The following is a 27,913-nucleotide window of genomic DNA, read 5'->3' on the forward strand; positions in this document are numbered from 1 at the left end:
AGATCTTGAAAACTGAGGGATTGATACAGAAAGTATATTGGAAAACGGTAACTTTTCATTATATAAAGAACATTTGCTGAAGCCAGAATACCCATTTAAAGTATTTCAGTTAAAAATAGTTCTTTATTGAATGTCACAGCCCACTTTAAGTAATGATGTCCATGCTTCTAGGACATATCGGACGATAGGGGACAATTCTATTTTAAATGTCGGAGGAATAGTTTTCTATTTATATATTTGGTAAAAAAATAAAATAGCAAAAAAATACAATTCTTTAAAAATGTAAAATAAAAATGCTTACTTGCTATTTAATGCCCTGTTCACACAGCGGATTTTGCGTGGCAGGTCCCACCGCAAAATCTGCTGCGGAATTATTCCTGCTGTCGGAAGGAAGATTTTTCCTCCTATTGACTGCAATAGGAGGTTTAGGCAGAATCCGCCCTTAGATCAAGCAGGACACTATATCCCGCTAGCTGAAAAAAACCCAAAAAAACAGCTAGCGGTAAACAACCGTCCAACTCCGATTGAAATGAATGGGAATCTTGCAGCGGAATCCCTGGCAAAAATTCTGCCATTTGGACAGGGCCTTAGAGGTCTGTGAACAATGACGTGTTACACAACATCTTTTATTTATTTGTTTCTTCATGATCGCAAAACAAGGAATACAACAGTCTATTCATCATGAAGGGTCAATGGTTGATAAAAGTCTCATTAGGAACAGTAGTTCCAATTAGGTCAAAAACCCTTTTCAGCCAGCCATGTTTGCAATTCCTTATCGAAATAGCCTTTAATCCGGATTGAACGATTGATCTCATTAACTTGAGTTGCTGGTGTCCTTCCTGTTAGATTGGTCAGGAATTCCCGTACTTCCGCTTCGAGAGCCTTTAAAGGGTAGAGAAGTTAAAAACACTATTAGGTTGGATCGATTGATATTCATTCACATATAAAACATGATGGCATGAAAAGAGCTATATTTCCTCCCCATGAGGTCTTACAACGCAGTATTTGACGGCTTGGTCTCCAGCAAATTCCAGTCACCTAAATTTTAAACGTGACATGATAGTTAGAGAAATTCCCTTTACCTTTTCCTCCCTGATGTCAAGTTATTCTGCTGCTGGCCTGAATGTGCACGCTCCAGGTGCTGCAATCCCCATAGCAGCATCGGTATTGTGGTCAGCCATTTTCAATGGCTCCAGGCCGGTTACTGCACATGCCCTGAATCCGTCTATACAAGTCTATGGTGACGCTCCTGATCCCCCGGACATTAGAGGCATAAAAAAACACGTTGCAAGTGCAGCCACTACTGCAGGACTGCAACTGAAGCCCCTGCTGGTCTCCGTTCTTCCTGCTCCAGAGATGAAGTGTTGACACGACATGACATCTCTACAGCAGTCATATGTCGTGTCCATTTGCTGGAGCAGGAAAAATAGAGACCGTAGGGGGACCAGGGAAGCATCGTCAGGGGATTGATAACGTGCGTATTACTTTTTTTTCATTGTGAGGGGTTTTTATAAAATTTCATGGGGTTGGACAAACTAACTAGAAAATGTTGATGCAATTCCATCTATAAAGAGTACTGGAGACCAGATGAAGTAAAAATTGGCATACTTGTTTTTGCAGCAGTATAAGATGGTGCAAAAATGACTCAACATCTTAAGTATATTAGGTTTTTGTTTGAACCATAAAAAAAAAAAAACTTGGGTGAGTAGCACACCCTGAAGCCTCATATACACAAGACAATGCCTATACATCTTTAAATTTATTCAAATTAATTACACAGTCCTTAACAAAACTGGTGAAAACATTTTTTTTTACCAACACAACAGCACTCACCGGAGGATTTCCCAGCTTCCCTAGGGACAGGAAACAAATAAAAGCTACCTCCCCTTTACCTGCTCCAGTAGTCTCCGGTCCCTCTGGGATTCGTGGAAGAGATTTCTGTCTGCACTTTAAAGGAAGCGTCCAGCAAATCTCCATATTACTAGTACTAGCCTTCTTTTTCTGGTGGCAGGGAAAGCTGGTTCAAAAGAACTAGAGCTTCAGACAGCAGCAGGCATTCCCCTCCCACTCTATGGCAAAAGGCCTGTGGTAGGTAGTCCTGGTCATTCCAGCCAGCTCACCTCTGCTGGGTGTTGTTGGCTGAGAGATCAGGTAGACATGGATTGCCTCTAGAAAGAGGAATCCCTTCTCTTGGGTACGGCGTGTGCCACTGTATATGGTCTAAGTGGGCAGGGAGTTATGTCAATATGCCTGAAGTGTCGCGAGACCTGGCTCTTAAAGGGGGCCACAGCTTTTTTGGGGGCACCACATATTTAAAGCGGATGTTCGAGGAGAGACTGCAGAGTGTGCAAAGTATCCTGGCCATGTCTGCTCCTACTGAGAACATGCCTAGCCTGCACAAATTACCTAGTCTGCAGATTCTGAGAAGGTCCCCAGCCCGGTTTGTTCCTATCCCTCTGGAAAGCAATATGGGGGTTTGGATACACTTTATGGTTGGTTTAGTGGGGGTCTTTACTTTCCCCTTTTCTCTTTTACAGCGCATGGAAGCACCACAACATACTAGATCTTCCAGAGAACGTGCTATCTGCCAGAAATCTCCTTTGTTGAAATGCAGAGAACAGGCAGTTACAGACAAATATCACTTTCATCTATAATATTAGGGCCATGGTAAGAGAAAAAGTGAATATGGCCCTAGAAGAGAGGGTTGTGCCACCCTGGATGTTGAACCCCAAGATATTTGTTTTATTAACAAAGGTTTTCTTTTTGAGGGGGGGGGGGGGGTCTTCCGATTCTGTACTCAGTTACTGACAGGCAATAATGCTTTCATATACAGACAGGAAATCTACTAGGCCATGCCTTTAGCAGTGATTAATAGGCATACAGCTATGGCTGACTTAAGGGCCTTTGCTAGTCCCTGGCTGCAATAGCAACCTATCAGTGCCCTGCCATCTTTTAGCGGGGCGCCGGTGGGTGACAGACGGAGCACCCTTCCTATGTTTAACCGCCTAGATGTCGCAGTCGCTACTGAACGCGGCACCTAAATAAACAGTCAGATTGGCGGTTGTATATTACAGCTGGGACCCACTGTGAAAAGCCTGGACACAGCTCCTGTGCCCACGCCAAACAATAGAGACAGCTGTATGTCCATTTGCAGTAAGGCACCGCTAAAATAAATGAAGTGTCGTCCAAATGCAAGCTAGTAAATCTGCATTACAAAATGTATTTTTTGCGTAAAATAGATAAAAAACTTTTTCCATCCTTTTTTATTGCACTTTGCTTGTTCCTTTATATACGGATGTGTTTTTTTCTGTACACGTCACTGTTGAACCTGAAAAGGGAACTATCTTGGTCCTGAAATGCGTTGTTGTTGAGATGCAATTAAAGTGATTCATTTACCACTGCCTCTGAGTGTTACTGATACTCTAGGCCTCATTCACAGGAACGTGTCAGTTTTGCGTCCGCAAAAAACGCACCCTTTTTTATGCGTTGCGGTTCTATTTGCCATCAGTGTGTGTTCCGTGTGGCATCCGTTTAGGTCAGTGTTAGATTTATTTTTATACACACGCAGTGTTTCATGCAACTGAAACACGCTGCGTGAAAAATGACACGTCTGAATACCCGCAATGAGTTGCATAGGTCCATGTGCTGTGCGTTGTTTTCACTCACCGCACACAGACCTGATTCACACGAACATTGTATATGTCGAAGGTTGGGAATCTATAGTGATGATCGTTTGGAGTAACTGCCATATTTCTGTCCTAATCTCAAAGAGTGAGAGTTCCATTAATTGGACGTACACAGGTACCATCTCAAGGTCCTATTACACTGCCAGATATGGGCCGTGAAAACGAGCGCCGTGAAAACGAGACAGCTTGTTAATCGGCGCTCATTTGTTTCTTTCACAAGGAGCAATGCTTGATTATGTATAGGTATGAGAGATTATTACGATAGTTTGTCCCTATATATCTCTTAAGTCGGAAACACATCTTCCCGTTTACACAGGTAGATGTCCTGCTGACAACTATATTTATTGCTGCATAAGTAAGCAGATCAGCTGATGGAGCGTTTGCGAGTTCATCGGCTGATGGAACGAGCGTTCATAAGAACGCTCATTTGCCCGATCATTGGCCCATGTAGAAGGGCCTTTACTTACAGAAGACAGATTCTATCAGGGAGTCTGACAAATTTCTCCTTCAGTACCAGGGCAAGAATATGGGCTGCAGAACTAGCAAAACCACCATTGCTCGTTGGATAGCGCCTGCAAATTTCTTCATGCTATCAAGTCTGTGGCAACTCCTCCATAGGGCATAAAAACCCATTCCACAAGGGCAACAGTTACCTCCTGGGCTAAGGGTGCTTCAGCTTCTATTGAGCAGGTTTGTCACCCAGTTACTTGGCCAAAGTCCCTCAATGTTTTTCCAAATACTACAAATGGGACGGGTTATTCAATCAGGACTTCTCTTGGTCACAAGGTCTTGTCACCAGCAATCCTAGCCTTATTGTTTTTCTCTGTAATTCCTCTGGTAGTGCCGTTGTGGAAGTGCTAGGAAAACCTAATTACACCCACTCATACTTTACGTTAACCTCCACAAACGGCACAGAGTTTTTCCACCCAGCCGGTTATGTTGTACTTTGTTAAATTAAAAAAGTGGGAGGGTTTTCTTCCTTTTTGCATCCTAAATGATGTTTCAGGTCCCTAAATGGGGCAGACGCAAGGCATGGGGAGATTTTATTTGTTGTTTCGGGTCCATAGAAAGTGGGAAAACCCTCCTGTCGGCGTTATTGTAGAGGTTAACGAAAAATCAAATAAATTGGTGAGTTTCCTCACAGCTGGAGCATCATATTGAGCAAACAGTGTATATTTTCAACAGACATTGGAGTTTTCCTACCATAAATATCAGATCCTGTGGGCTTGACTGCTAGAACACCAAATACTTAGGCGAAGTTCACACGTCGCGGATTTGATGCAGTTTTTCAGCGCAGATTTTACACTTTGCAATGCAAAGGGGTGAGATCTGCGTCAAAACCGCAACAAAATCTGCGACAAATCCGCAACGTGTGAACTCAGCCTTAGAGTAAACGGTCTGCGTCTCTTTTGCGAAACAGCACCACACCTGATCCAGCGTCGCATGTCAAGAATAGCAACACTGCCTCATTCACTAAACCATCACTGCTTACAGCCGGAAAACCCCTATGAATAACATTTTCTTTTAAGGCTAAAATGGAACATTTATTAGGAGCTGGAACACCTCTTAAGAGGACCAGTCATCTCTCCGGACAGGTCTGTTTTAGTACATACTTGTATTTTCTATTTAATATAAAACGGTTACTCCATTTCTTTGTTATTCCTACTAGAAATTTCAGAATACATTGACAACTGGGAGTTACCAATTGGGGGTGTCCCTAAAGTCTGACAATGTCCAATCAGTGTAGAGACACGCCCATTTGACAAGGGGAATGGTAACGCCCAGTTATCAAGTTTATTTATACATTTCTAGGTGGAATAAATAGCAAAGGAACGGCATAAGGTAGAGTTGTGAGAAAAGATGCTCTAGAATGATTTCATAGGGAATTCGAGAAAGCATTAGGCACTTTGTACCTATTGAAATTAAAGTGCATCTAGTGATTTCAAGGCCAGCAGCAGTTCTCCAGAGTTTATCATTGCCTAATGGTATATAGTGAAGGTTTATCTGACCTAGGACAGCCCCTTGAACTGCAATACTGCTGCTGCATAAAAAGACTGGTGAAGATTTCTTATACTATGGCCCTTTTACACCGGCTAATTATCGGGCAAACTTGCGTCACAGAATTAGGCCGGATTCACACGAGCGTGTGCGTTTTGCGAAGTGCTTCCGTGTGGCATGCGTGATTTTCACGCACCCATTGACTTCAATGGGTGCGTCATGCGCGAAATACGCCCAAAGAACGGACATGTCGTGACTTTTTCGTAGCGGACTCACGCTGCGGAAAAATCACGCAACTCTCTGCACTGCCCCATAGACTAATATAGGTCCGTGCGACGCGCTTGAAAATAACGCGTGTTGCACGGACGTATATCCCGTTCGTCTGAATAAGCTCTAATAGAGCGTTCCCAATAATTGCCCTATTGAAATTATTATCGGTGTCCGCAGCACATGTCTCGTTGATCGCTCGTTTACCCAACCCATGTTGGGCTGTGTAAAAGTATCCTAAGGCTTGGTTCACACTACCTATTTTCAGACGTAAAGGAGGCGTTTTAAGCCTCGATTTACGTTTGAAAATACGGCTCCAATACGTCGGCAAACATCTGACCATTCATTTGAATGGGTTTGCGACGTACTGTGCCGACGACCTGTCATTTACGCATCGCTGTCAAACGACGATGCGTAAAAAAGACGGCTCGTCAAAAGAAGTGCAGGATACTTCTTGAGACGTAATTTGAGCAGTTTTTAATTGATTCCAATGAAGAACAGCTCCAAATTACGGCCGTAATTGACGCCTTGCAAAACGCGAGTACATGCAATTACGTCTGAAATTACTGAGCTGTTTTCTCCTGAAAACAGCTCCGTAATTTCAGACGTAAATGCAGTTATCGTGTGCACATACCCGAATAGTGTTGGACACTAGTGCAGATGACTTCACTTACCCATATGTCACCTTCGATCTTCCGGATAATTGTCATGTGCCGATTACCATGAGTGATGTCTGTGTACACTGGGACATTGTGCATCCGGGAGCGTCTTACAATATAAGGGAGATCTGGCAGTGGGTCTACCAAGATAACAAAAGTTTAGATGAGAAGCCATTTTTCAAAGAACAAGACAGAAAACAATGTAACTACAACCCCAAAATCACAACCTTCATGGATTATCCTGAGATGTGTTCGGGCAAGAAGAAAAAGGACTTTACTGTTTACATGTAAGGCAGTGCCGCGAGTGCAGCATCTTCTCTCTTCACGCCCTCCTATCAGCACACGTGGGCGAGAGGGAAAATGAAGGGAAATAACGCTTTGCCCAACATTTCATCTTCTCTTTAGACATTACAGGAGTGGGAACTGCATGCTGTAAGTTGTAGCTTTCCCAGACTGTTCCTGCTCCTCATCTCACACAGTGTAAAAAGCCTAAATACCAAGCCTATTTTCGTTTTTCATTCCCGCCTTCTAAGAGCCATACTTTTTTTTTCCCCCCTTCAACATAGCCGTATGAGGGATTGTTTTTTGCGCGACTAGTTGTATCTTTTAATAACATTTAACCCCTTAATGACTGTCGATATGCCTTTTCACGGCGGTCATTAGTGGGCTTTATTCTGATGCAATAGCCGTTTCACGGCGCTGCATCAGAATAAAGTAAACAGAGCAGGGAGCCGATAAATCTCCCTGCTCTCAGCTACCAGATGGGGGGGCATCCCTGCTCGAACGTGTGAGATCGACATTAGTATCGATCTCACCTGTTTAACCCATCAGATGCGGTGCTCAATAGCGTGCGCCGCATCTGAGTGGTTTTGGAGAGAGGGAGGGAGCTCCCTCTCATCCCACCGACACCCGGCGATAGGATCGCCGAGTGTCTGTGTCGCCGATGGCAGCCGGGGGCCTAATAAAGGCCCCCAGGTCTGCCCGTAGTAAATGCCTGCTAGGCATGGTTTTAAACGGACAGGCAGTAATACACTGAAATACAAAAGTATTGCAGTGTATTATAAAAGCGATCGGATGATCGCATATTAAAGTCCCCTAGTGGGACTAGTAAAAAAGTTTAAAAAAAAGTTGAAAAGTTAAAAAAAAATAAAAATGAAAAACCCACTTTTTCCCATTATAAAATGCTTTACTATAAAAAAAAAAAAAAAAAACACAATAAAGCAAAAACGTTACACATATTTGGTATCGCCGCAACCGTAACGACCCCGACTATAAAGCGGTTACATCATTTAACCCGCACGGTGAACGCCGTAAAAAATAAAATAAAATAATTGCTGTTTTCTGTTAATCCTGACTTTAAAAAAAATGTGATCAAAAGTGATCAAAAAGTCGCATCTACTCCAAAATGGTACCAATAAAAACTACAAATCGTCCCGCAAAAATAAAGCCCTCATACAACCGCATCGGCGAAAAAATAAAAAAATTATGGCTCTTCATATATGGAGACACAAAAACAAATAATTTTGAAAACAAAGTGTTTTTACTGTGTAAAAGTAGTAAAACCTACAAAATCTATACAAATTTGGTATCGTTGCAATCGTAACAACCCGTTGAATAAAGTTATTGTGTTATTTATATCACACGGTAAACGGCGTAGATTTAAGACGCGAAAAAGAGTGGCGAAATTTCAGGTTTTCTTCTATCCCCCCCCAAAAAAAGTTAATGAATACATTATATGTACCCCAAAATGGTGCTATAAAAAAGCACAACTTGTCCCGCAAAAAAACAAGACCTTATACAGCTATGTCGACGCAAAAATAAAAAAGTTATAGCTCTTGGAATGTGACTATGGAAAAACTTAAAAAATGGCTTGGTCATTAGTGCCCAGAATGCAGGCAGTGGGAAGGGGTTAATGCGGAGATAAAGTGACCAAAAAACAACAATTGTACTATACAAACGACACCCGCAGCGTATGGGTGGGCTCAGCTGTTGAGCCGCAACATACTTCTCTCCCCCCATCATGATGTACGTCATGATGGGTTGAGGTCAAAATAAGCTGTGTCATTAAGTGGTTTAATACATTTATAACTATATTTACTTGAGACAAATTCAATATCTGCAATAAAAAAGCTGACATTTTGGGACTGTTCCAATTTTAATGCGACTATTAGTTGGTTAAAGGGGTCATCTCATTACAACAACCCTCTTTTAAATTGAATCTAGCCCAGCGATCATCTGACCATTGCTGGTCTGACTTTAAACACCCCAGAAAATCAGCTGATATCGCGGAAGGAAACTGCGGCTGGTCGAACATGTCCCATGCAGTAGTAGTATTAGATGGAGTTCATATCTGCATTGTAAACTCCGTTTTTTCTGTTGCGGCATAGTAGCAGAAAAACAGAATTCAAGCTGTGACAGATCAGTCATACGGATAGACCTCACTTGACTTCTAATGGGGTCCTTCAGGTTAACAATTTATTTTATTCTTGTAACAGCCACAGAAGGAATGGACACAGCGATTAAGTAATCAAAGCTGGTCCATCGGGGAGCAAGGGGCATCAGGACAGAGGAATGGCGGCAGCAGCGTTCAAAAATTGAGCACCAGGTATGTAAACTATACATTATAGTTACATAGTTAGTACGGCTGAAAAAAGACACATGTCCATCAAGTTCAACCAAGGGAAGGGAAAAGGGAAGGAAAAATTTCTACACATAGGAGCTAATATTTTTTTGTTCTAGGAAATTATCTAACCCTTTTTTAAAGCCATCTACTGTCCCTGCTGTGACCAGCTCCTGCGGTAGGCTATTCCATAAATTCACAGTTCTCACTGTAAAGAAGCCTTGTCGCCTCTGCAGCTTGAACCTTTTTTTCTCCAGACGGAGGGAGTGCCCCCTTGTTTTTTGAGGGGGTTTTACAAGGAACAGGATTTCACCATATTTTTTGTATGTGCCATTAATATATTTATATAAGTTAATCATGTCCCCCCTTAGTCTTCTTTTTTCAAGGCTAAATAGGTTTAATTCTTTCAATCTTTCCTCATAACTTAAATTCTCCATGCCCCTTATTAGCTTCGTTGCTCTTCTTTGTATTTTTTCCAACTCCAGGGCATCCTTTCTATGAACTGGAGCCCAGAACTGAACTGCATATTCTAGATGAGGCCTCACTAATGCTTTGTAAAGTGGCATTATTACATCCCTGTCCCGCGAGTCCATGCCTCTTTTAATACACGACAATATCCTGCTGGCCTTTGAAGCAGCTGATTGACACTGCATGCTGTTATTGAGTTTATGATTTACAAGTACACCCAGATCCTTCTCAACAAGTGAATCCGCCAGTGTAGCGCCCCCTAGGACATATGATGCATGCAGGTTGTTGGTACCAAGATGCATAACTTTACATTTATCTACATTAAACTTCATTTGCCAAGTGGACGCCCAAACACTTAGTTTGTTTAAATCTGCCTGTAATTCATGAACATCTTCCATAGTCTGAACTATATTACATAGCTTGGTGTCATCTGCAAAAATAGAAATAGTGCTATTAATCCCTTCCTCTATATCATTAATAAATAAGTTGAATAATAGTGGTCCCAGCACTGAACCCTGGGGTACACCACTTATAACCGGGGACCATTCAGAGAAGGAATCATTGACCACAACTCTCTGGATACGATCCTTGAGCCAATTCTCAATCCAATTACAAACTATATTTTCTAAACCTATAGTCCTTAATTTACCCATTAGGCGTCTATGGGGGACAGTGTCAAATGCCTTTGCAAAGTCCAAAAACACTAAATCCACAGCGGCCCCTCTGTCTTGACTTCTGCTCACCTCTTCATAAAAACAGATTAGGTTAGTTTGACAACTTCTGTCCTTAGTAAAACCGTGCTGGCTGTCACTTATAATGCTATTTATTGTCACATAATCCTGTATATAGTCCCTCAATAGCCCCTCAAACATTTTCCCCACGATGGATGTTAAGCTTACTGGTCTATAATTACCCGGGGAAGACCTAGAGCCCTTTTTGAAAATAGGCACCACATTTGCCCTGCGCCAGTCCCTTGGCACTATACCAGTCACTAGAGATTCTCTGAATATTATGAAAAGGGGGACAGAAATAACTGAACTAAGCTCTTTAAGAATTCTAGGGTGTAACCCATCTGGTCCCGGGGCCTTGTGCACATTTATTTTATTTAATTTAGCTTGGACCATCTCTACATTCATCCAATTCAGTATATCAACTGATATATTAACAGCACTGGCACCGGCTACATCAGCTGCTCTTTCTTCTGTTGTATATACAGAGCTAAAGAACCCATTTAGTAACTCTGCCTTCTCTTGATCCCCTGTGATCAACTCCCCATTACCATTATCTAGGGGTCCTACATGTTCAGACCTTGGCTTTTTTGCATTTATATGCTTGAAGAATTTTTTAGGATTTGTTTTACTATCCTTGGCCACCTGCCTTTCATTTTGTATTTTTGCTAATTTTATTACATTTTTACAGATTTTATTAAGCTCTTTATATTTTACAAAGGCTACAGCTGTACCCTCAGATTTGTATTTTTTAAATGCCCTTTTTTTGTCATGTATTGCCCCTTTCACAGAAGGTGTAAGCCATGTGGGGTTTAATTTGAGTCGTTTATACTTGTTACCTATAGGAATAAATTTTGCACTATAATAACTCAAAGTAGATTTGAAAATCTCCCATTTATCATTTGTTCCATTATTTGACATTAGTTCTTCCCAGTCTATATCCTGAATTGCAGCCCTCATCCTGGGGAAATTGGCTTTCTTAAAATTAAATGTTTTTGCCCTCCCAGCCTGCGTTTGTTTTTTACAGTATAGGTAAAATGTAACTATATTATGATCACTGTTACCGAGGTTTTCACGAACATTGACATTCCCAACAAGATCTGCATTATTAGAAATGACCAGATCCAACAGAGCTTCACCTCTAGTCGGGTCTTCCACAAACTGGCCCATAAAATTTTCCTGCAACAGGTTGAGGAAATGTCTCCCCTTTGCAGTTGAAGCCGAACCATGACACCAATTAGTATCCCGGAAATTAAAATCTCCCATTATCACTACAGTACCCGCCTGTGCAGCCCGCTCCATCTGTTTATATATCTGACCTTCCATCTCCTCAGTTATATTGGGGGGTCTATAGATTACACCAAAAGTAATTTTTTCAGTGTTTACCTCCCTTTCTAGTTCCACCCACAAGGTTTCAACCTCCTCACAGTCTTCACCCACTATTGTCTCTTTCACACTCGCCTTCATATCACTTCTCACATACAGACATACACCACCACCTTTCCTATTTGTCCTGTCTTTCCGAAAAAGTGTAAAACCCTGTAGATTTACAGCCCAGTCATGTGAAGAGTCCAGCCATGTTTCAGCAACACCAACTATATCTATATTTTCTTCCAGTATCAAGGCCTCCAGCTCCCCCATTTTGCTTGCTAGACTTCTGGCATTTGTGAACATACACTTTAACTTGCCTGTCAGTTTTTCACTTTTATTATCAGAAATGTGATTTGACATTAATCGGGCCTTTTTATTTACACTGATGTTTTGTAACGAAAGGATCTCCTTATCTTGTTGTCTAGTCCTCTCCCCACATTCTGTTTCTCCCCCCACCAATATAGTCTGACCCCTCTCTAACCTGGCTACCCCTTTTTTTTTCTACATTGACCTCCCTCCTCAGCCCTAGTTTAAATACTCCGCCACCCCAGCTAGAATTCTCTCCCCCAGCACAGCGGACCCCCTTCCATTTAGGTGCAAATCATCTGCAGAATACAGTTTGTACCCCAATGAAAAGTCAGCCCAGTGCTCTAGGAACCCAAATCCTTCTCCTCTACACCAAGACTTCAGCCATGCATTTAACTCCCTAAGCTCCCGCTGTCTTTCCTGTGATGCGCATGGCACAGGCAGTATTCCTGAGAATACAACCTTGGAGGTCCTTCCCTTCAGCTTGTAGCCTAGTTCTTTAAAATTATTCTTAAGGCTCCTCCACCTACCATTTATTCTGTCGTTGGTACCGACATGGACCACGACAGCTGGATCATCACCAGCCCCTCCCAGCAATTTGTCCACCCGTTCCACCACATGCCGAACCCTGGCACCAGGGAGACAGCAAACCATTCGGTTGAGGCGGTCTTGACGACAAATTATTCTATCCGTCTTCCTGATTATAGAATCCCCTACAACTATCAATTGTCTTGGCTTGCCTGCATTACCATCCCGCCGACTACTAGCTGGGCTGTTCTCCCGGCTGTTAGGGAGATCAGTATCCACTAGGGCTGCCTTTTCTGAGACTGACACCCTCGCATCATCACCCAACCTGGCAATTTTGCTTGGAATGCCAGAAACCGGATCGGCCTTCCTTGTCTTTGACCCCTTTCTACTGCCCCTAACTACATTAACCCAGCTACTTACCTGATCCTGCTCACCCATGTCTTCACCCTCCAGTTCTAACCCACTAACTGCATGCTCTGTGAGCAGCAAGCTCCGCTCAAAATTGTCTATCCTCCTCAGTGTTGCATTCTGCTCCTCCAGATCTCTAATACGAGCTTCCAGGTGAACAACATGCTCACATCTGCCACAGAGATATTCACCCTGGAACTCCGGCTCCAGTCGTGTATACATATGACAAACTGTGCACCGAAGAAAACCTCCAATCTTGCTATCCATTATCCAAGTTACACCAAAACAGCAAACAATTGTCAAAGAAAAAGAAGAGTACTTACTGGGGCTTCAACTCCTCTTTTCAACTCCGGTTTTAGAACTCCACTTAGTTCACAAGCCACATTGGATATTTATAGTCAAATTTTAACTGTGGACTAAAGTTTCACTTTAAAAGGGGTTTTCCCATAATTGATATGTCACCTATCCAACTGCTGGGACTCACCAATCCTGAGAACAGGATTATTTGGCTGCCTCTGTGCGTCTTATATGAATAGAGCCGTACTGCGCACACTCGGCCACTTTGTGTGGCTACCAGAGATGGCGCTTCACAAAGAGGTGATAAATGGGATTTATTGGGTTTAAAACAATGAAGGCAGTTTGAGGCTACGAGTTTTGACGCAGGACTAGCGTCTTAATCAGGCCAAGCCCGGGCTTGGCCTGATGAAGACGCTAGTCCAGCGTCGAAACTCGTAGCCTCAAACTGCCTTCATTGATTTAAACCCAATAAATCCCATTTATCACCTCTTTGTCTGGACTTGAAATTGATGTTAGCAGCGCTGTACACTGGTCCGCAATTTTTCCCCCTCCATGTCTCTTTGAGCGGTTGTCTGTTGACCACCGGTTTGGATCTAGCTGCAGCTACATCATATTACCTGCCTACAGTAGACGTGTGCCTACTACTTGCACAACCCCCAAAGTTGAGCATTTGATTCACCGTTGTTCGTTTGCTCATTTTTTCGCTTGTGATCTGCACCATGTGGCACCGTGGTATTCTTGCTTTCTTTCTAGAGATGGCGCTTGACAGCTTTATAGAAATTAATGAAGCGGTGGCCTAGCATGCGCAGTATGGCCCCATTCATATGGGGTGCACAGAGACGGCCAGGTAAGCCTGTTCTCGGGATCGGTGGGCGTTCCAGCGGTCGGACCCCCACAGATAACATGTTTATCACCTATCCAGTGGATGGTGATAAATATTGATTATTGGAAAACCCCTTTAAATACTGTTACTTTGATGTAGCTTAAGGAAAAGATAAATCAGGCACGATAGAAAGAAGAGGTATGTAGTACGGAAGAGGTATGTAGATGCAAATGTGGGCAGGGTTTCCTTGTCAAACAAACTTCGGGTGGTGCTCAGCATAGAAAGAGACCGTCTTGCAATATCATGTAGGTAAGGAAAATTAAAATGCGGCACTCACCCGTTTGTATTTCTTCTAGACTTTATTGTAACATCTTGGCAAAGATAAAAGCGTTACAGGGAGGACAGCAAGTTGTAGGTTACAGCCTGTTTCGCACTGGAAATAGAGCTTCTTCAAGAAGCGCTATTTCCAACGCATAACAGGCTGTAACCTACAAAAATGATCGTTTTTCTAAATAAAAAAACACTGCTGTAATCTACATTACTGCGCCGATCACATCATGTACAATATAGGCCACTTATAATGTGGTGACAGAGCCTCTTTAAGGAAAAGGTTCGGCAGGAGAGACATTGTTATCCTATCTAGAGTGTCTCTAACTGTAGCTGTCTAGTCAACATGAATGTACACTCATTTCTGAATAAGATTACGAAGTAGAACTACTATATACAAACCTTTAGGGGGGATCCACCCAGACGGAGTCATTCCTGTATGCTTTGGTGGTTTGGGTACTTGAGTAGGAGGTATAAGACGTTCCACAAAATGAAACTCTTCATGGGATTCTATAATACCTGGGTACTGAGAGGTCACGCTGGCAGCCGACCCACTGCATGGCCGCTTGAATAGAAAAAAACAATAAAGTAGATTGCCTTCAGATTTAGTAAGCTTTAGGGCACCTTCACACAAAGCGTTATTAAAAAAATATATGGGATTTGCCCCATGTCATTTACTGCCGTTTTGAAGTTGCTCCTCAGGAAAGAGATCGCAAATTATAACATTTTATTAAATTATAAATTACATTCACGTAAGTTTTATTTTATTATGGAGGCATTAAAACATAACAGTCCAATAGCGTGCACAGAAAAGTATGATAAACCTTTACAGTAATTTATGATATTTTAATAATTTCATAGTTAAAATTGACATTAAGAAAGGAGTAAGGTGAAAGTAAAAATTCAGATCTTTCTTTCTGGAATCTGTAGCGATTTATCTTCAGAGCGCTAACGTGATAAGGCTATAGTCACATGACGCAGTTGTAAACTGCATCAGAAAAATTAGTTTGTTAACCAAAGCACATGCGTTTTTTTGTATGCGGTTTTTCAATAGCTTTAATAACGTGCGGTTTTCATAGACAACTCCTCTCTAGTCTATGATGTACGTCTAGTTAATTTTCAGCTTGCTTGTGAGCTGATCCCCATTGGTCCTGCAGTATCACCTTCATTTGCAGTTTACTAAGGTGCCGTTAGGATAAAACATTATGCACACCCATACAGTTACATTACAATCCATTTACAGTTTGAAAAAAAACAAAAAAACAACGCACCACAACCGCACAGTGTGAATATAACCTAACTGTTTTCTGAGCTCCCACAGTCCACTGCTCCCTGGTAACAGGGATGCAGTGCAGTTTTGTAATCAGTTTAAAAGGGATTGACCAGTCCCTAAAAATTGATGGCCTATCAATATCTGATCGGTCACGTCCAACTGCCATTTTGAAGGGGCCGCAGCACTTGTACGAGCGCTGCTTCCCCTTCATTCCGGTTACTGCTCACACTGTGAATCACCGATACAGCAAAAGCGGCGGTTAACAGTATTACAACCTTCTCCCATTGAAGTGAATGGGGGAAGGCTGTAATACTGTGAACCACCGCTACAAGCGTGTTGGCGATTCACAGTGTGAGCAGTAAGGGAAATGAAGGGGAAGCAGCGCTCGTACAAGGATAGGCTATCAGTTTTTATGGACTTAACAACCCCTTTAAGTCTGCACAGAGAATGAAACACCATATTAAACAATAGTAGAAGATCAAATATATTCAACACTTTATGTAGCGTTCCAGTGCACCAATGTTGCACAGATCTTTTAAAATATTTTTGCCTCTCTGCATTCCAGTTGCCATAACGTCTTTATTTTTAAGTTCACATAGCTGCACAAAGTTCTGGAATTTTTGAGGAACAAGTAGTACATTTTTCCCACCATTTTATATTCGTTATATAACACATCTCATAACTACTTATAATAATTGTGTCTGGTCTCCATTTCTTGTACTGGGTAGAATATTGCATGCTTCAATATTCTAAGGCTATGTTCACACGGAGTATTTTGGGGGAGGAATATCTGCCTCAAAGCTCCAAACGGAATTTTGAGGCAGATATTCCTCCCCCAAAATACTCCGTGTGAATAGCAATGATCGCGCCGTTTTTCGCCCGCGGCCATTGAGCGCCGCGGGCAGAAAACACGCTTTCTCCTGCCTCCCATTGAAGTCAATGGGAGGTCGGACGCGGAAGCGCCCGAAGATAGGGCATGTCGCTTCTTTTTCCCGCGAGGCAGTTTTACTGCTCGCGGGAAAAAGACGCCGACGCCTCCCATTGAAATCAATGGGAGGCGTTCTCGGGCCGTTTCTGCCGAGTTTTGCGACGCGGTTTCCGCGTCAATAAACTCGGCAAAAGACCCCGTGTGAACATAGCCTAACAATCAAAGATCAACAAAAACCTGACAGAAAAGAACGGATATCAGTTTCTCCAATGGCGGCCGTTACTCCAAGAGTGCAGCTGTCTATCAGTCATCGTCTCGCTACCTGCGATGTACATGCAGGACAGGAAGGGGTTAAACTCTGGAATGTTGTAAATATAAAGCAAAAGTGGAGTTTTCCTTTAAACACCTAATAAACCTCTGCGAGAATGAACTTATATTTTAAAGTGCCTCTGGACACCATTACATAGCCGATTTTCATGTGTATCGACACAGAAACCGCGCCAAAATACACATGAAAACCAGTTGCAAACAGCGTTCCATTGATTTAAATGGGAAACTGTCCGATTGTTCAAATGAGTCGCGTCACTTACTGCAAATGGGCTTTTCCACTTGAAAAATCCGCCACGTGAACATGGCCTTCAAGGGGCATTGTTAATCATTTTTATGTAAAAAGAAGTCACTTACTAATATAGTTTCATTTAAAATCTAAATGGTGCAGTTCAAACCTCGTGAATTGTTCCCATAAGTCTTTTCTAATGACGCGCCGGCACGGCCCCACGTGACTGAGGGCTTGCTTCCGGTGCCGTTTGTGTCGGCGTGTTATCAATGGCATGACCGCAAGGGGCCGTCACATTGCCTATCGCTGGAAACCCCTGAAGTCACTGAGCAGATGTCGGGAGCAGTGCGGAGCAAAGTGCTAGCTGACGCTCTGCTCGGGGACTCCAGCAATCGGCAATGTGACAGCCCTCAGTCACGTGGGGCCGTGTCGGCGCATCACCTAGATTAGAAAAGCTCCAGCACTTCCGGGAATAATTCACCGTGTTTGAACTGCAACATTTAGTACTGAATTTTAAATTAAAGTACATTAATAAGTGACTTCTTTTTGCATATAAATATTAATGCAATTTTTGGTCCCAGGATAACCCTTTTAAGGTGTACATAAACAGACAAAGTTTGGCTGAACCCGTGGATTAAAGCGGGGATGGACGACAATTTAATGCGTATGAAAATCCACCAACAGCAGATGTTGGGCGATAGAGGGACCGGCCATTTTGGTTTTCAACATGCCGAAACGTTGTTCCCACAGAAGATTAGTTACTAATAGAAGTGCCTGGCAGCGGCTCATATCCCACCTCCTATCAAAAATAAACATGCACGATCAGCCTACTGGGGAGTCCAGAGAAAAAAAAAACTGTCAGCCAAACCCAGCCCCCACATTTGTTTGCTTTATATGGCCTCCTTTAAAACAAGGGTAAATATAAGATACCCATAAGGGGTTAAGCCAGTGGGTGCTCAGAACACTGATACACCTCAGTTTGGGGGTGATGTACCCTGACTTCAGTATCATGAAGAGCCCTGCGGGCATCTTAAAGTGTCACTGTCTCATGTCATGTACTTAGTGACAGATAATCTCATTATGCCTGTAGTCACCTTTAAAAAAAAAAAATACAACACTACTGTTATAAAACACAGGCATCATATACCCGGCTAAAAATATATAGACCGTAATAAATCGGTACCTGCAGCTTAATAAACCCATTCAGGGCTCCTAGTGCTGTCCTTCTCAACATGGGGGCAGCCATCTTTGCTCGGTAATCAATACCAACTTCCTTTTCAGTAGGTGTACCAACATGGACGCCACACCTCTTTCTTACGGCACTCGGTCAGTTATGAGAGTACCAGCATGGCGTAAAAGCTCAACGTCGTATTCCTGTGCGTGCGCGTGCGCGTCCGCGGTTTGGTTTAAGATACGTGCGCGTGCCTATCTCCTCCTCTTTCCTTTCCTCCATTTTGCGAGAAGTGAAGCGGCCGGTGAGAGATTCGGGGCTTGCACGGGGTTTATCGGCCGGGAGCCGTAGGGTTACGTGTAGCTGGTGGGTGACGATGAGACGGTATCCGGCTAGTTGTTTAGCGGTTCCCGTGTCTCGTCCATTACCGTTGTGATCCGTCACGTGTGGGGTGATAGTACGTGTACCGGGGCCTCCCCCATTATATGACTGTCCCGCGCCTGAGACTGATCACACTGGCTGTAGCCATCCGCGTCTATAATTTGTATAGCAAGCTTGATAGTGAATAAAGCCCTCCGCCTTGTTTTGCTTGTTTGAGTTAATTCTGGTCCTTGCACTATTTCTACCACCTGTTTAATTACAAGGCTCTAATTATAATAATTCTCACATGTACAATCCACAGGGACAATCAAGACTTTAAACAATTATGGAAAAATGTATAAAACTGCTTCAAACATGACTCCATCGTTATAATGGCTAGGTCTGTCGTGTGACTGAGGAGATAACGGCACCGAGCTATAACCACCAGAGAACACGGTCACATGACCACGGATGTTGGCAGCAAGTGGCAGTGCATCTGTGTTCACATAGCGTTCGGCCTCATTCACACGGCAGGGTTTCCCGGCCGGGTGCCGGCCGTTCATAAATCGGCCGGCACCTGGCTGCATTAGGAATAATAGACCCCTAATGGGGCTGTTCACACGACCGATTTTTTGACGGCCGGGAAAACCAGCCGTCAAAAAATAGGACATGCTCTATCTTCGGCTGGGTACCCGGCCGCCCGGCTCCCATAGAAGTCTATGGGGCCGGGTAATACACGGCCATCACCGGGATGTGTCCCGAGTGATGGCCGGGTTTTCCGGCGCTTGCGCTCTATCTCCTCCTCACAGCGCAGAGTGCATGTGAGGAGGAGGAGTTGATGCCATTCTGACGAATGGCATCGCTGTACACTGTGTGGCAGGGCCGGGGTGTACAGCAGGAGGAGGGAGCGCTGCGCTGGCTCCCGTCCCCTGCTTGTTTTCCTGGGCCGGCGACACCTTCGATGGCGCCGCTAGTAGCAGCAGCGGCTGCTACTACTGTAGCGACGCCACTATAGCAGAGCAGGGAGGTATCTTTAGCTCCTTGAAGGAGCGGAATCCCCGTGTTTTTCGGGGATTCCGCTCCTGGACAGAGCGCTTGATGTCTGTCCATATCTGGGCAGTGACATCAAGGGAAACTCCTGAAGCGGAATCCCCGAACACATGGGGATTCCCCTTCAGGAGTTGCCGCTGATGTCACTGTCCAGATCTGCCCGGCACGGATGCAAAACTTTATGCAAACCGGCTGGGCAGAATGGCCGATTTTACCGGCCGGCACTCGGGCTCGGGAACGACCCGTTCGTGTGAATCCCGCCTTAGGCCTCATTCACACGACAGGGTCTGAGTGTCGGCCGGGAAAATCGGCCGATTTTCCCGGCTGGTTTGCATCCGTTCCGGGCCGAGTTGCCGTTTTTACCGGCCGATTTGGACCCGATTTGCATCCGTTTTTTTCCCTGTCCGTTTTAAAATCGGATGAATTTCATTTAAATTTGTTGCCACACACAGCCCTTTGTAGACAATGCCACCCAGCCCCCCTGGTAGGTAATGCCACCCAGCCCCCCTGGTAGGTAATGCCACCCAGCCCCCTGTAGGCGATGCCACCCTGCCCCCTGTAGGCGATGCCACCCTGCCCCCTGCAGGCGATGCCACCCTGCCCCCTGCAGGCGATGCCACCCAGTCCCCTGCAGGCGATGCCACCCTGCAGACGATGCCACCCTGCTCCCTGTAGGCGATGCCACCCAGCTCCCTGTAGGCGATGCCACCAAGTCCCCTGTAGGCGATGCCACCAAGTCCCCTGTAGGTGATGCCACACAGCCCCCAATAGGTTGCACCCATCCCCCCCCCCCTTCCAGAAGAAATCACTGACTTCAATGTCCATATATGGACAGTGTAGTCACTGACTTCTCCTGGAGAGGAGTTCCTTGCCACAGGTCGGGGATTCCGCTTCAGAAGTGAGTGACGTCACTGTGTCCATATATGGACAGTGTAGTCAGCGGAATCCCCGGCCATAGAGTCGGGAATTCCGCTGCAGAAGTGAGTGACATCGCTGTGTCCATATATGGACAGTGTAGTCACTGACTTCTCCTGTAGCGGAATCCCCGGCCATAGAGTCGGGGATTCCGCTGCAGAAGTGAGTGACATCGCTGTGTCCATATATGGACAGTGTAGTCACTCACTTCTCCTGTAGCGGAATCCCCGGCCATAGCATCGGGGATTCCGCAGCAGAAGTGACATCGCTGTGTCCATATATGGACAGTGTAGTCACGCACTTCTGTAGCGGAATCCCCGGCCATAGCATCGGGGATTCCGCTGCAGAAGTGACATCGCTGTGTCCATATATGGACAGTGTAGTCACTCACTTCTGTAGCGGAATCCCAGGCCATAGCATCGGGGATTCCGCTGCAGAAGTGACATCGCTGTGTCCATATATGGACAGTGTAGTCACGCACTTCTCCTGTAGCGGAATCCCCGGCCGGGGATTGGGGATTCCGACTCCTACAGCGAGCAATAAAAGACCCTCCTCCTCACATGCACTCTGAACTGTGAGGAGGAGGAGAGAGAGTGCGCGAGCAACGGTAGACCCGGCCATCACTCGGGACACATTCCGGTGATGGCCGTGTATTACCCGGCCCCATAGACTTCTATGGGAGCCGGGAACCCGGCCGAAAATAGGGCATGTCCCATTTTTTGACGGCCGGTTTTCCCGGCCGTCAAAAAATCGGTCGTGTGAATAGCCCCATTAGGGGTCTATTATTCCTAATGCAGCCGGGTGTCGGACGATTTATGAACGGCCGGCACCCGGCCGGGAAACCCTGTCGTGTGAATCCCGCCTTAGAGCTTTATGTTCGTGGTATGCGTTCGGAAAGCTGCTGGCCCACACGCTTCACCCACTGTATGCCAAGTGTCCTTTTGGCATAGACTGGGTTTGAATACTTGTATACATAAAAAAAAAAGTGCTGTAAACTGTGCTATTCTATACAGAGGGCTGCAGTAAAAGGTATACTGTGCGTGATAAGTTTTACTATAAGAGCCTATGGGTGACAAGCCACTGTAGGTCTATACAGTAACATACAATGGGAGGTATACATCGTGAAATCCTACTGACTTATACCTCTAATGAAAGGTTCTAACGCTATGTGGAAAGAGCTTTAGGCTAAGTTCACACTTGTGTTGTATAACCTGTCACTCTGACCTGTTTTTAGATCCGAATAAGGATAAAGACGGATCCGTTGAAAACTATTGAAATCGATGGGATTTTTCATTGCACGAGTTTGCGTCCGTTACGTTAGTCATCTATTTTTTTAATGGAGGTAAAAGTGCAGAGTACAGGACTTTTACTCCGTTCAAAAACACTGATGTCTAACGGATGGTTTTATCATTGGTGTCAATCGAAAATGGATTGTTCTCTATTTGCAGCCGTTATTTTGATTTCAATGGGATTTTTAACTGATCTGTTATCTTAGGGCTCTGTTCACATCTGCGTTGGGGTCCCGTTCTGAGGTTTCCGTCAGAACGGGACCCCGATCAGACACAAACTGACACCGACCGAAACCAGAGGGTTCCGTCTCCATCACCATTGATTTCAATGGTGACAGAGCCGTTGCCCCTGGTTTCCGTTTGTCTCTTTTGTGCACTGAATCAGTCGTTTTGCCGGAAGCAATGCCGTAGTCGACGGTGTCAGTTTGTGTCTGCTCGGGGTCCCGTTCTGACGGAAACCTCTGACTGATGTCAGAACGGGACCCCAACACAGATGTGAACAGAGCCTAATTCTGATCTAACAATGGATAAGAGTAACAGATAATACAACGCAAGTGTGAACTTGGCCTTAGGGTTCATTCAGGCGAGCATAATGCTCGTCCGTGTGTGCTTCGTATACCAAAGCATTATTGCCTGTCAGTATAAATCTGACAGGCAATCTGTTAAGAAGTGCCACCGGCGCGTCCTAACAGGCATATGTCCAGGGCAGACCTGGGGGCTTTTATCAAGCCCCCGGCTGCCGTGACACCCCATCGGAGACCCGCGATTGCATTCGCTGGCCGCCGATGGGTGACAGAGAGAGCTCACTCCCTCTTTAAACAAAGTTAAATGCCGCGGTCGCTATTGACGGCGGCATTTAACGGGTTAAACGGCCGCGATCGAAGTTAACTTCTATCGCGGGTGTTGGTGCAGGAGCCCAGCTGTCATCAGACAGCAGAGCCCAGGCTCCTGCCTGCACGGGAGACCCGTGCAGGACTTAGACTAGGCTCACGTGAAAAGGCGTCAGCCTAGCCTAAGGCCCCTTAGTGACCAACGTAAAAAGGCGTATTGGTGGTCACTAAGGGGTTAAGTCACACTGAGGTCGGATAGACTGCTGAGCCGCCAGTGAAACATTAAAATAGCAATAGCCCACCCCCCCCCCCCCCCCGTGCTGGCCGTCTCTGTGTAAATTTTATCCTTCTCTTTGTTGTACGTTCCATATTTAAATTGCACTATTAAAAGTTAGTTATATTTTAAATTGCTATATACCATGACTAGTGGTTGGGAAATTGGGACCATTATGCCTAGGCATACTAGTTGTTGTATTAAAATAACTCACAGCACACAGACCCATTCAGTGAAACTCACTTCTTGTCCTATATTGGGGCGTTTTTGTGCACTTAGTCGCCCATTGAAGTCTTTGGGTGCGTGAAAGAACACGGATGTGCTGTCTGTGGTTGTCAGTGTTTCATGCATCAGTTACATAAAAAAAGCAAAGAAATACATTTTAAAAAAAAGTGCTGGCATGGACGTGAATAACACATGCCACACGCAAAGCACACTGAAGCCAATGCGTGAAATGTAGGAAAAGCGATGCGTTTTTTATGCACGCATATCGGACATGCTCGTTTGAATGGAGCCTTAGAATTCAGGCTGTAAAATGTATTCGGCCTCATTCACACTTTTTATCAGTATTTTTTATCAGTATTTGGAACACAGAGAAAATTGTAATGGAAAGATTAGTACCTTTACATTTTGGACCTACTCCTGGTTTTGGCTTATGCTGGTCATAAGTGACTGGGCACTAAAATAAATCTGCTTGACTGTTACAAACTTTGTAATTGTTGTATAGTAGCGTGACCTCTGAAACCTCTGTTTCTTAGACAGTTTACATGTGGCCCACATATTTTCAAGGCATATGTATGTACACAGTGCTATCCCCGATCTCTTGAGGGCCACGTTTTTGAAGACTTAGGACAAGCTTCAGGCATGCAATGTCATTTGAGAAAAACTTTCTATTCCGGAGATGTTGAAGTATTTTTGTATATTGTCTTCAATATTGTCTATCTTGGAAAGGAAATCCTACTGCAACATCATCAGGCCGAGGGCCTCATGCACACGACCGTAAAAACTCCCGTTATTACGGGTCGTAATTACGACCCGTAATAACGGGCTCATAGACTTCTATTGGCGACGGGTGCCTTCCCGTTTTCTCACGGGAAGGTGCCCGTGCCGTTGAAAAAGATAGAACATGTCCTATTTCAGGCCGTAATAACGGCACGGACAGTCCATAGAAGTCTATGGAGCTCTCGTAATGACGGGTGGCTACATGTGTGCACCCGTCATTACGGCAGCGTTGCTAAGCGACGTCAGTAAATAGTCACTGTCCAGGGAGCTGAAAGAGTTAACTGATCGGCAGTAACTCTTTCAGCACCCTGGACAGTGACTACCGATCAGAATAAACCTGTAAAAAATAAAAATAAAAGACTTTCATACTTACCGACAACTTCCTGCTTCCTCCAGTCCGGTCTCCCGCCCGTTGCCTTGGTGACGCGTCCCTCTCGACATCCGGCCCGACGTCCTGGATGACGTTTCAGGCCATGTGACCGCTGCAGCCAATCACAGGTCAATCACAGGCTGCAGCGGTCACATGGACTGCCGCGTCATCCAGGGATGTCGGGCTGGATGTGAAGAGAGGGACGCGTCACCAAGACAACGGCCGGGTAAGTATGAATTTCTTTAACTTTTATTACAGAAAAGGCTGTCCCTTCTCTCTATCCTGCACTGATAGAGAGAAGGGGCTGCCGATTAGTGCAGTGCTATTTTGCCGCCAAAAACGTGCCCGTAAATACGGGTGGAATACGGTTGACACCGGACCCATATTTACGGGCACGGGTTTGTAAATACTGGTGCAAAACGGGTGGAATACGTGTGACACCGGACCAGTATTTACGCCAGTATTTACGGGTGGGAAAAAATACGGTCGTGTGCATGAGGCCTAAGGCATATGACCGTAGTTTTTGTCAGTGTGCTATCCGCAATTTTGCACACAGACCCATTAATTTATATGGCCCCGTGCACACAACCTTGATATTCACAGATCCGCGTGGTGGCCACGAGTCTGGGCCGCAAACACTCAGTACAAGTCCTTTTATGGTCCGTATGAGCGCAGCGTGCATGACCGTCCCTGCATATTTTTTCTTTGAGGATCTGAATACTGATGACACATGGATGCACTAAGGAAGTTTTTTTTGCAGACAAATGGACCGCAACGGATCCATGATTTTGCGGATTGCACACTCACCACTTGTGCATTAGGCCTCAGTCTTTACTTTAACCTTAAAGAGGCTCTGTCACCAGATTATAAGTGACCTATCTCCTACATAATCTGATTGCCGCTGGAATGTAGATAACAGCAGTGGTTTTTATTTTGAAAAACAATCATTTTTTAGCAAGTTATGAGCAATTTTAGATTTAGTTTCTTAATGCCCAACTGGGCGTGTTTTTACTTTTGACCAAGTGGGTGTTGTACAGAGGTGTATGAGGCTGACCAATGAGTGACCAATCAGCCTCATACATTTCTCATTGTTCCAGCCCAGCTTCTTTCACTGCACAATCTCACTCTGCTGTGGATCATGCTGGGCTGGAACAATGAGAAGTGTAGGACACTGATTGGTCACTGATTGGTCAGCCTCATACACTTCTTTACAACATCCACTTGGTCAAAAGTAAAAACACGCCCAGTTGGGCATTAAGAAACGAAATCTAAAATTGCTCATAACTTGCTAAAAAATGATAGTTTTTCAAAATAAAAACCACTGCTGTTATCTACATTCCAGCGCCGATCAGATTATGTAGGAGAGAGGGCACTTATAATCTGGTGACAGAGCCTCTTTAAATCCATTGCTATCAAACAATCTAGACCAAGTCTTGCGCAGCATTAGAACTCTACTTGCCTAAATGTGCTGAACCGCTCCATTCTGGATCTCCCAGGGGCACTTTTGTTTGTCATTTTATTGTCATTTGTTCATCCCATGACCTTATGATCCTGTGCCTACAACTTTTACAGTCGTATGACAGAAGATAACATTTATTTTGTGCTGGCGTGTTTTGGAATGTTGAGTTTTGTATGAAAAGTTTTAGATCTTTTCCTAAACACAAGCTTGGAAATCCAATAATGAAGTCATGTAAGTACTGCTGCTGCATAACTTTGACCTTGATGTTCATTTTCTCTTGTTTCAGCTTAAACCATGCAGCTTTTTGTGAGAGCGCAGAATCTGCACACCCTTGAGGTGTCTGGGCAGGAGACTGTTTCCCAGATTAAGGTAAGAGCATGTGGTACAATAGAACACTACACAAGACAGGTCTGATTGGACATGTTGGTCATTGAGCACTCGAGACCTGTTCACGTATACAGTGCTAACAATTGGAAGACCTCAGATCTCTTCACATTTAAAATGTGATTGCTTCAATTCTATAACGGGAAGGCGTTATTTCATCAGCATAACGTGGCGATTGTTACCTTTATGGTGTATGTATAACTGCATTTCTCATGTCTAAACTTACTCCTTAAATCTATTTGTCAGGCTCACATCTCCTCCCTTGAGGGAATTTCCTCTGAAGACCAGGTTATTCTCCTTGCTGGTACCCCTCTCTCCGATGAAGCCACCCTAGTCCAAATAGGAGTGTGTGAACTCAGCACCTTGGATGTAACTGCACGTCTTTTGGGAGGTTTGTATTGTCTTTTATTTTTTTCCATACTGATTGTCAAATAAGATCTTCATTAGGGTATAACACCACCTCCTGTTATGTATTTTTTTTTTTTAAATGTACTATGTATATTTGTGTGTATGTATGTACTACAATATGTCATTTTTTTCTCTATCAATAGGTAAAGTTCATGGTTCTCTAGCTCGTGCCGGAAAAGTACGAGGTCAGACTCCAAAGGTATGTAATATAATTCAGCCATGGGCTACTGTTTTGGGTCTAGGGTGTGTAGTAAATGGGCTGCACAATGTCTCTGAACAGCAGGACAGGCCAAAATATGTAATGGAGCTGATGCAGCACAGTATGGGGTTTTGGAGGACACAAATGCTTGCATTCCTTTAAAAAAAAGTGGTGTGATTACAAGTTCTTTTTGTTGCAGGTGGCCAAGCAAGAGAAGAAGAAAAAGAAGACTGGCAGGGCAAAAAGGCGCATGCAGTACAACAGGCGCTTTGTGAATGTGGTTCCCACCTTTGGCAAGAAGAAGGGACCCAATGCCAACTCTTAATATGTCTTAAAGAGGCTCTGTCACCAGATTATGAAATCCCTATCTCCTATTGCATGTGATCGGCGCTGCAATGTAGATAACAGATACGTTTTTTGTTTTTTTTTAAACGATAATTTTTGGCCAAGTTATGAGCAATTTTATATTTATGCAAATGAGCCTTTCTAATGGACAACTGGGTGTGTTTTCTCTTATTTCCAACTGGGCGTGTATTGTGTTTGTAACATCTGGGCGTGTTTACTTGTTTTACTAGCTGGGCGTTGTGAATAGAAGTGTTTGTCAGCATCATATGTCAGCATCATATACTTCTATTCACAACGCCCAGCTAGTAAAATAAGTAAACACGCCCAGATGTTACAAACACAATACACACCCAGATGTTACAAACACAATACACACCCAGATGTTACAAACACAATACACACCCAGATGTTACAAACACAATACACACCCAGATGTTACAAACACAATACACACCCAGTTGGAAATAAGAGAAAACACACTCCCAGTTTTTAAAAAAAAGACACGTTACTGTTATCTACATTGCAGCGCCGATCACATGCAATAGGTGATAGGGGTTTGAGAATCTGGTGACAGAGCCTCTTTAAAGAGTTAATTAAAAAAAAGTTTAACTTTA

At 44.2% G+C, this 27,913-nt stretch overlaps 2 protein-coding genes across 2 annotated transcripts; one reads left to right on the plus strand and one right to left on the minus strand.

Moving 5' to 3' along the window:
* Positions 1-103: 103 nt before the first annotated feature.
* On the minus strand, positions 104-18,877 carry MRPL49 (mitochondrial ribosomal protein L49). Its single transcript, XM_075837189.1, has 4 exons — positions 18,427-18,877; positions 14,889-15,051; positions 6,626-6,750; positions 104-882 (listed from the first exon to the last, which is right to left on the minus strand). The coding sequence occupies exons 1-4, from the start codon at positions 18,487-18,489 to the stop codon at positions 736-738; spliced, it is 498 nt and encodes a 165-aa protein (XP_075693304.1). The 5' UTR covers positions 18,490-18,877; the 3' UTR covers positions 104-735.
* Positions 18,613-27,913, plus strand: FAU (FAU ubiquitin like and ribosomal protein S30 fusion). The gene is made up of 5 exons (XM_075837190.1): positions 18,613-18,718; positions 26,250-26,332; positions 26,594-26,738; positions 26,899-26,954; positions 27,154-27,913. The coding sequence occupies exons 2-5, from the start codon at positions 26,258-26,260 to the stop codon at positions 27,277-27,279; spliced, it is 402 nt and encodes a 133-aa protein (XP_075693305.1). The 5' UTR covers positions 18,613-18,718; positions 26,250-26,257; the 3' UTR covers positions 27,280-27,913.

This window comes from Rhinoderma darwinii, chromosome 9 (genome assembly GCF_050947455.1).
Source record: "Rhinoderma darwinii isolate aRhiDar2 chromosome 9, aRhiDar2.hap1, whole genome shotgun sequence".
NCBI classification, from domain to species: Eukaryota; Metazoa; Chordata; class Amphibia; order Anura; family Rhinodermatidae; genus Rhinoderma; species Rhinoderma darwinii.

Bases quoted from the DNA above. Each gene is read 5' to 3' on its own strand.
- MRPL49 (XM_075837189.1), bottom strand. From the start codon at position 18,489: ATGGCTGCCCCCATGTTGAGAAGGACAGCACTAGGAGCCCTGAATGGG. The intron at 15,052-18,426 runs GTACCGATTTAT...TTTCTATTCAAG, and splicing joins ATGGGTTTATTAAGCTGCAG to CGGCCATGCAGTGGGTCGGC. The intron at 883-6,625 runs GTAAGTGAAGTC...TACCCTTTAAAG, and splicing joins AGATCGAAGGTGACATATGG to GCTCTCGAAGCGGAAGTACG.
- FAU (XM_075837190.1), top strand. From the start codon at position 26,258: ATGCAGCTTTTTGTGAGAGCGCAGAATCTGCACACCCTTGAGGTGTCT. The intron at 26,739-26,898 runs GTTTGTATTGTC...CTCTATCAATAG, and splicing joins AACTGCACGTCTTTTGGGAG to GTAAAGTTCATGGTTCTCTA. The intron at 26,955-27,153 runs GTATGTAATATA...TTTTTGTTGCAG, and splicing joins TACGAGGTCAGACTCCAAAG to GTGGCCAAGCAAGAGAAGAA.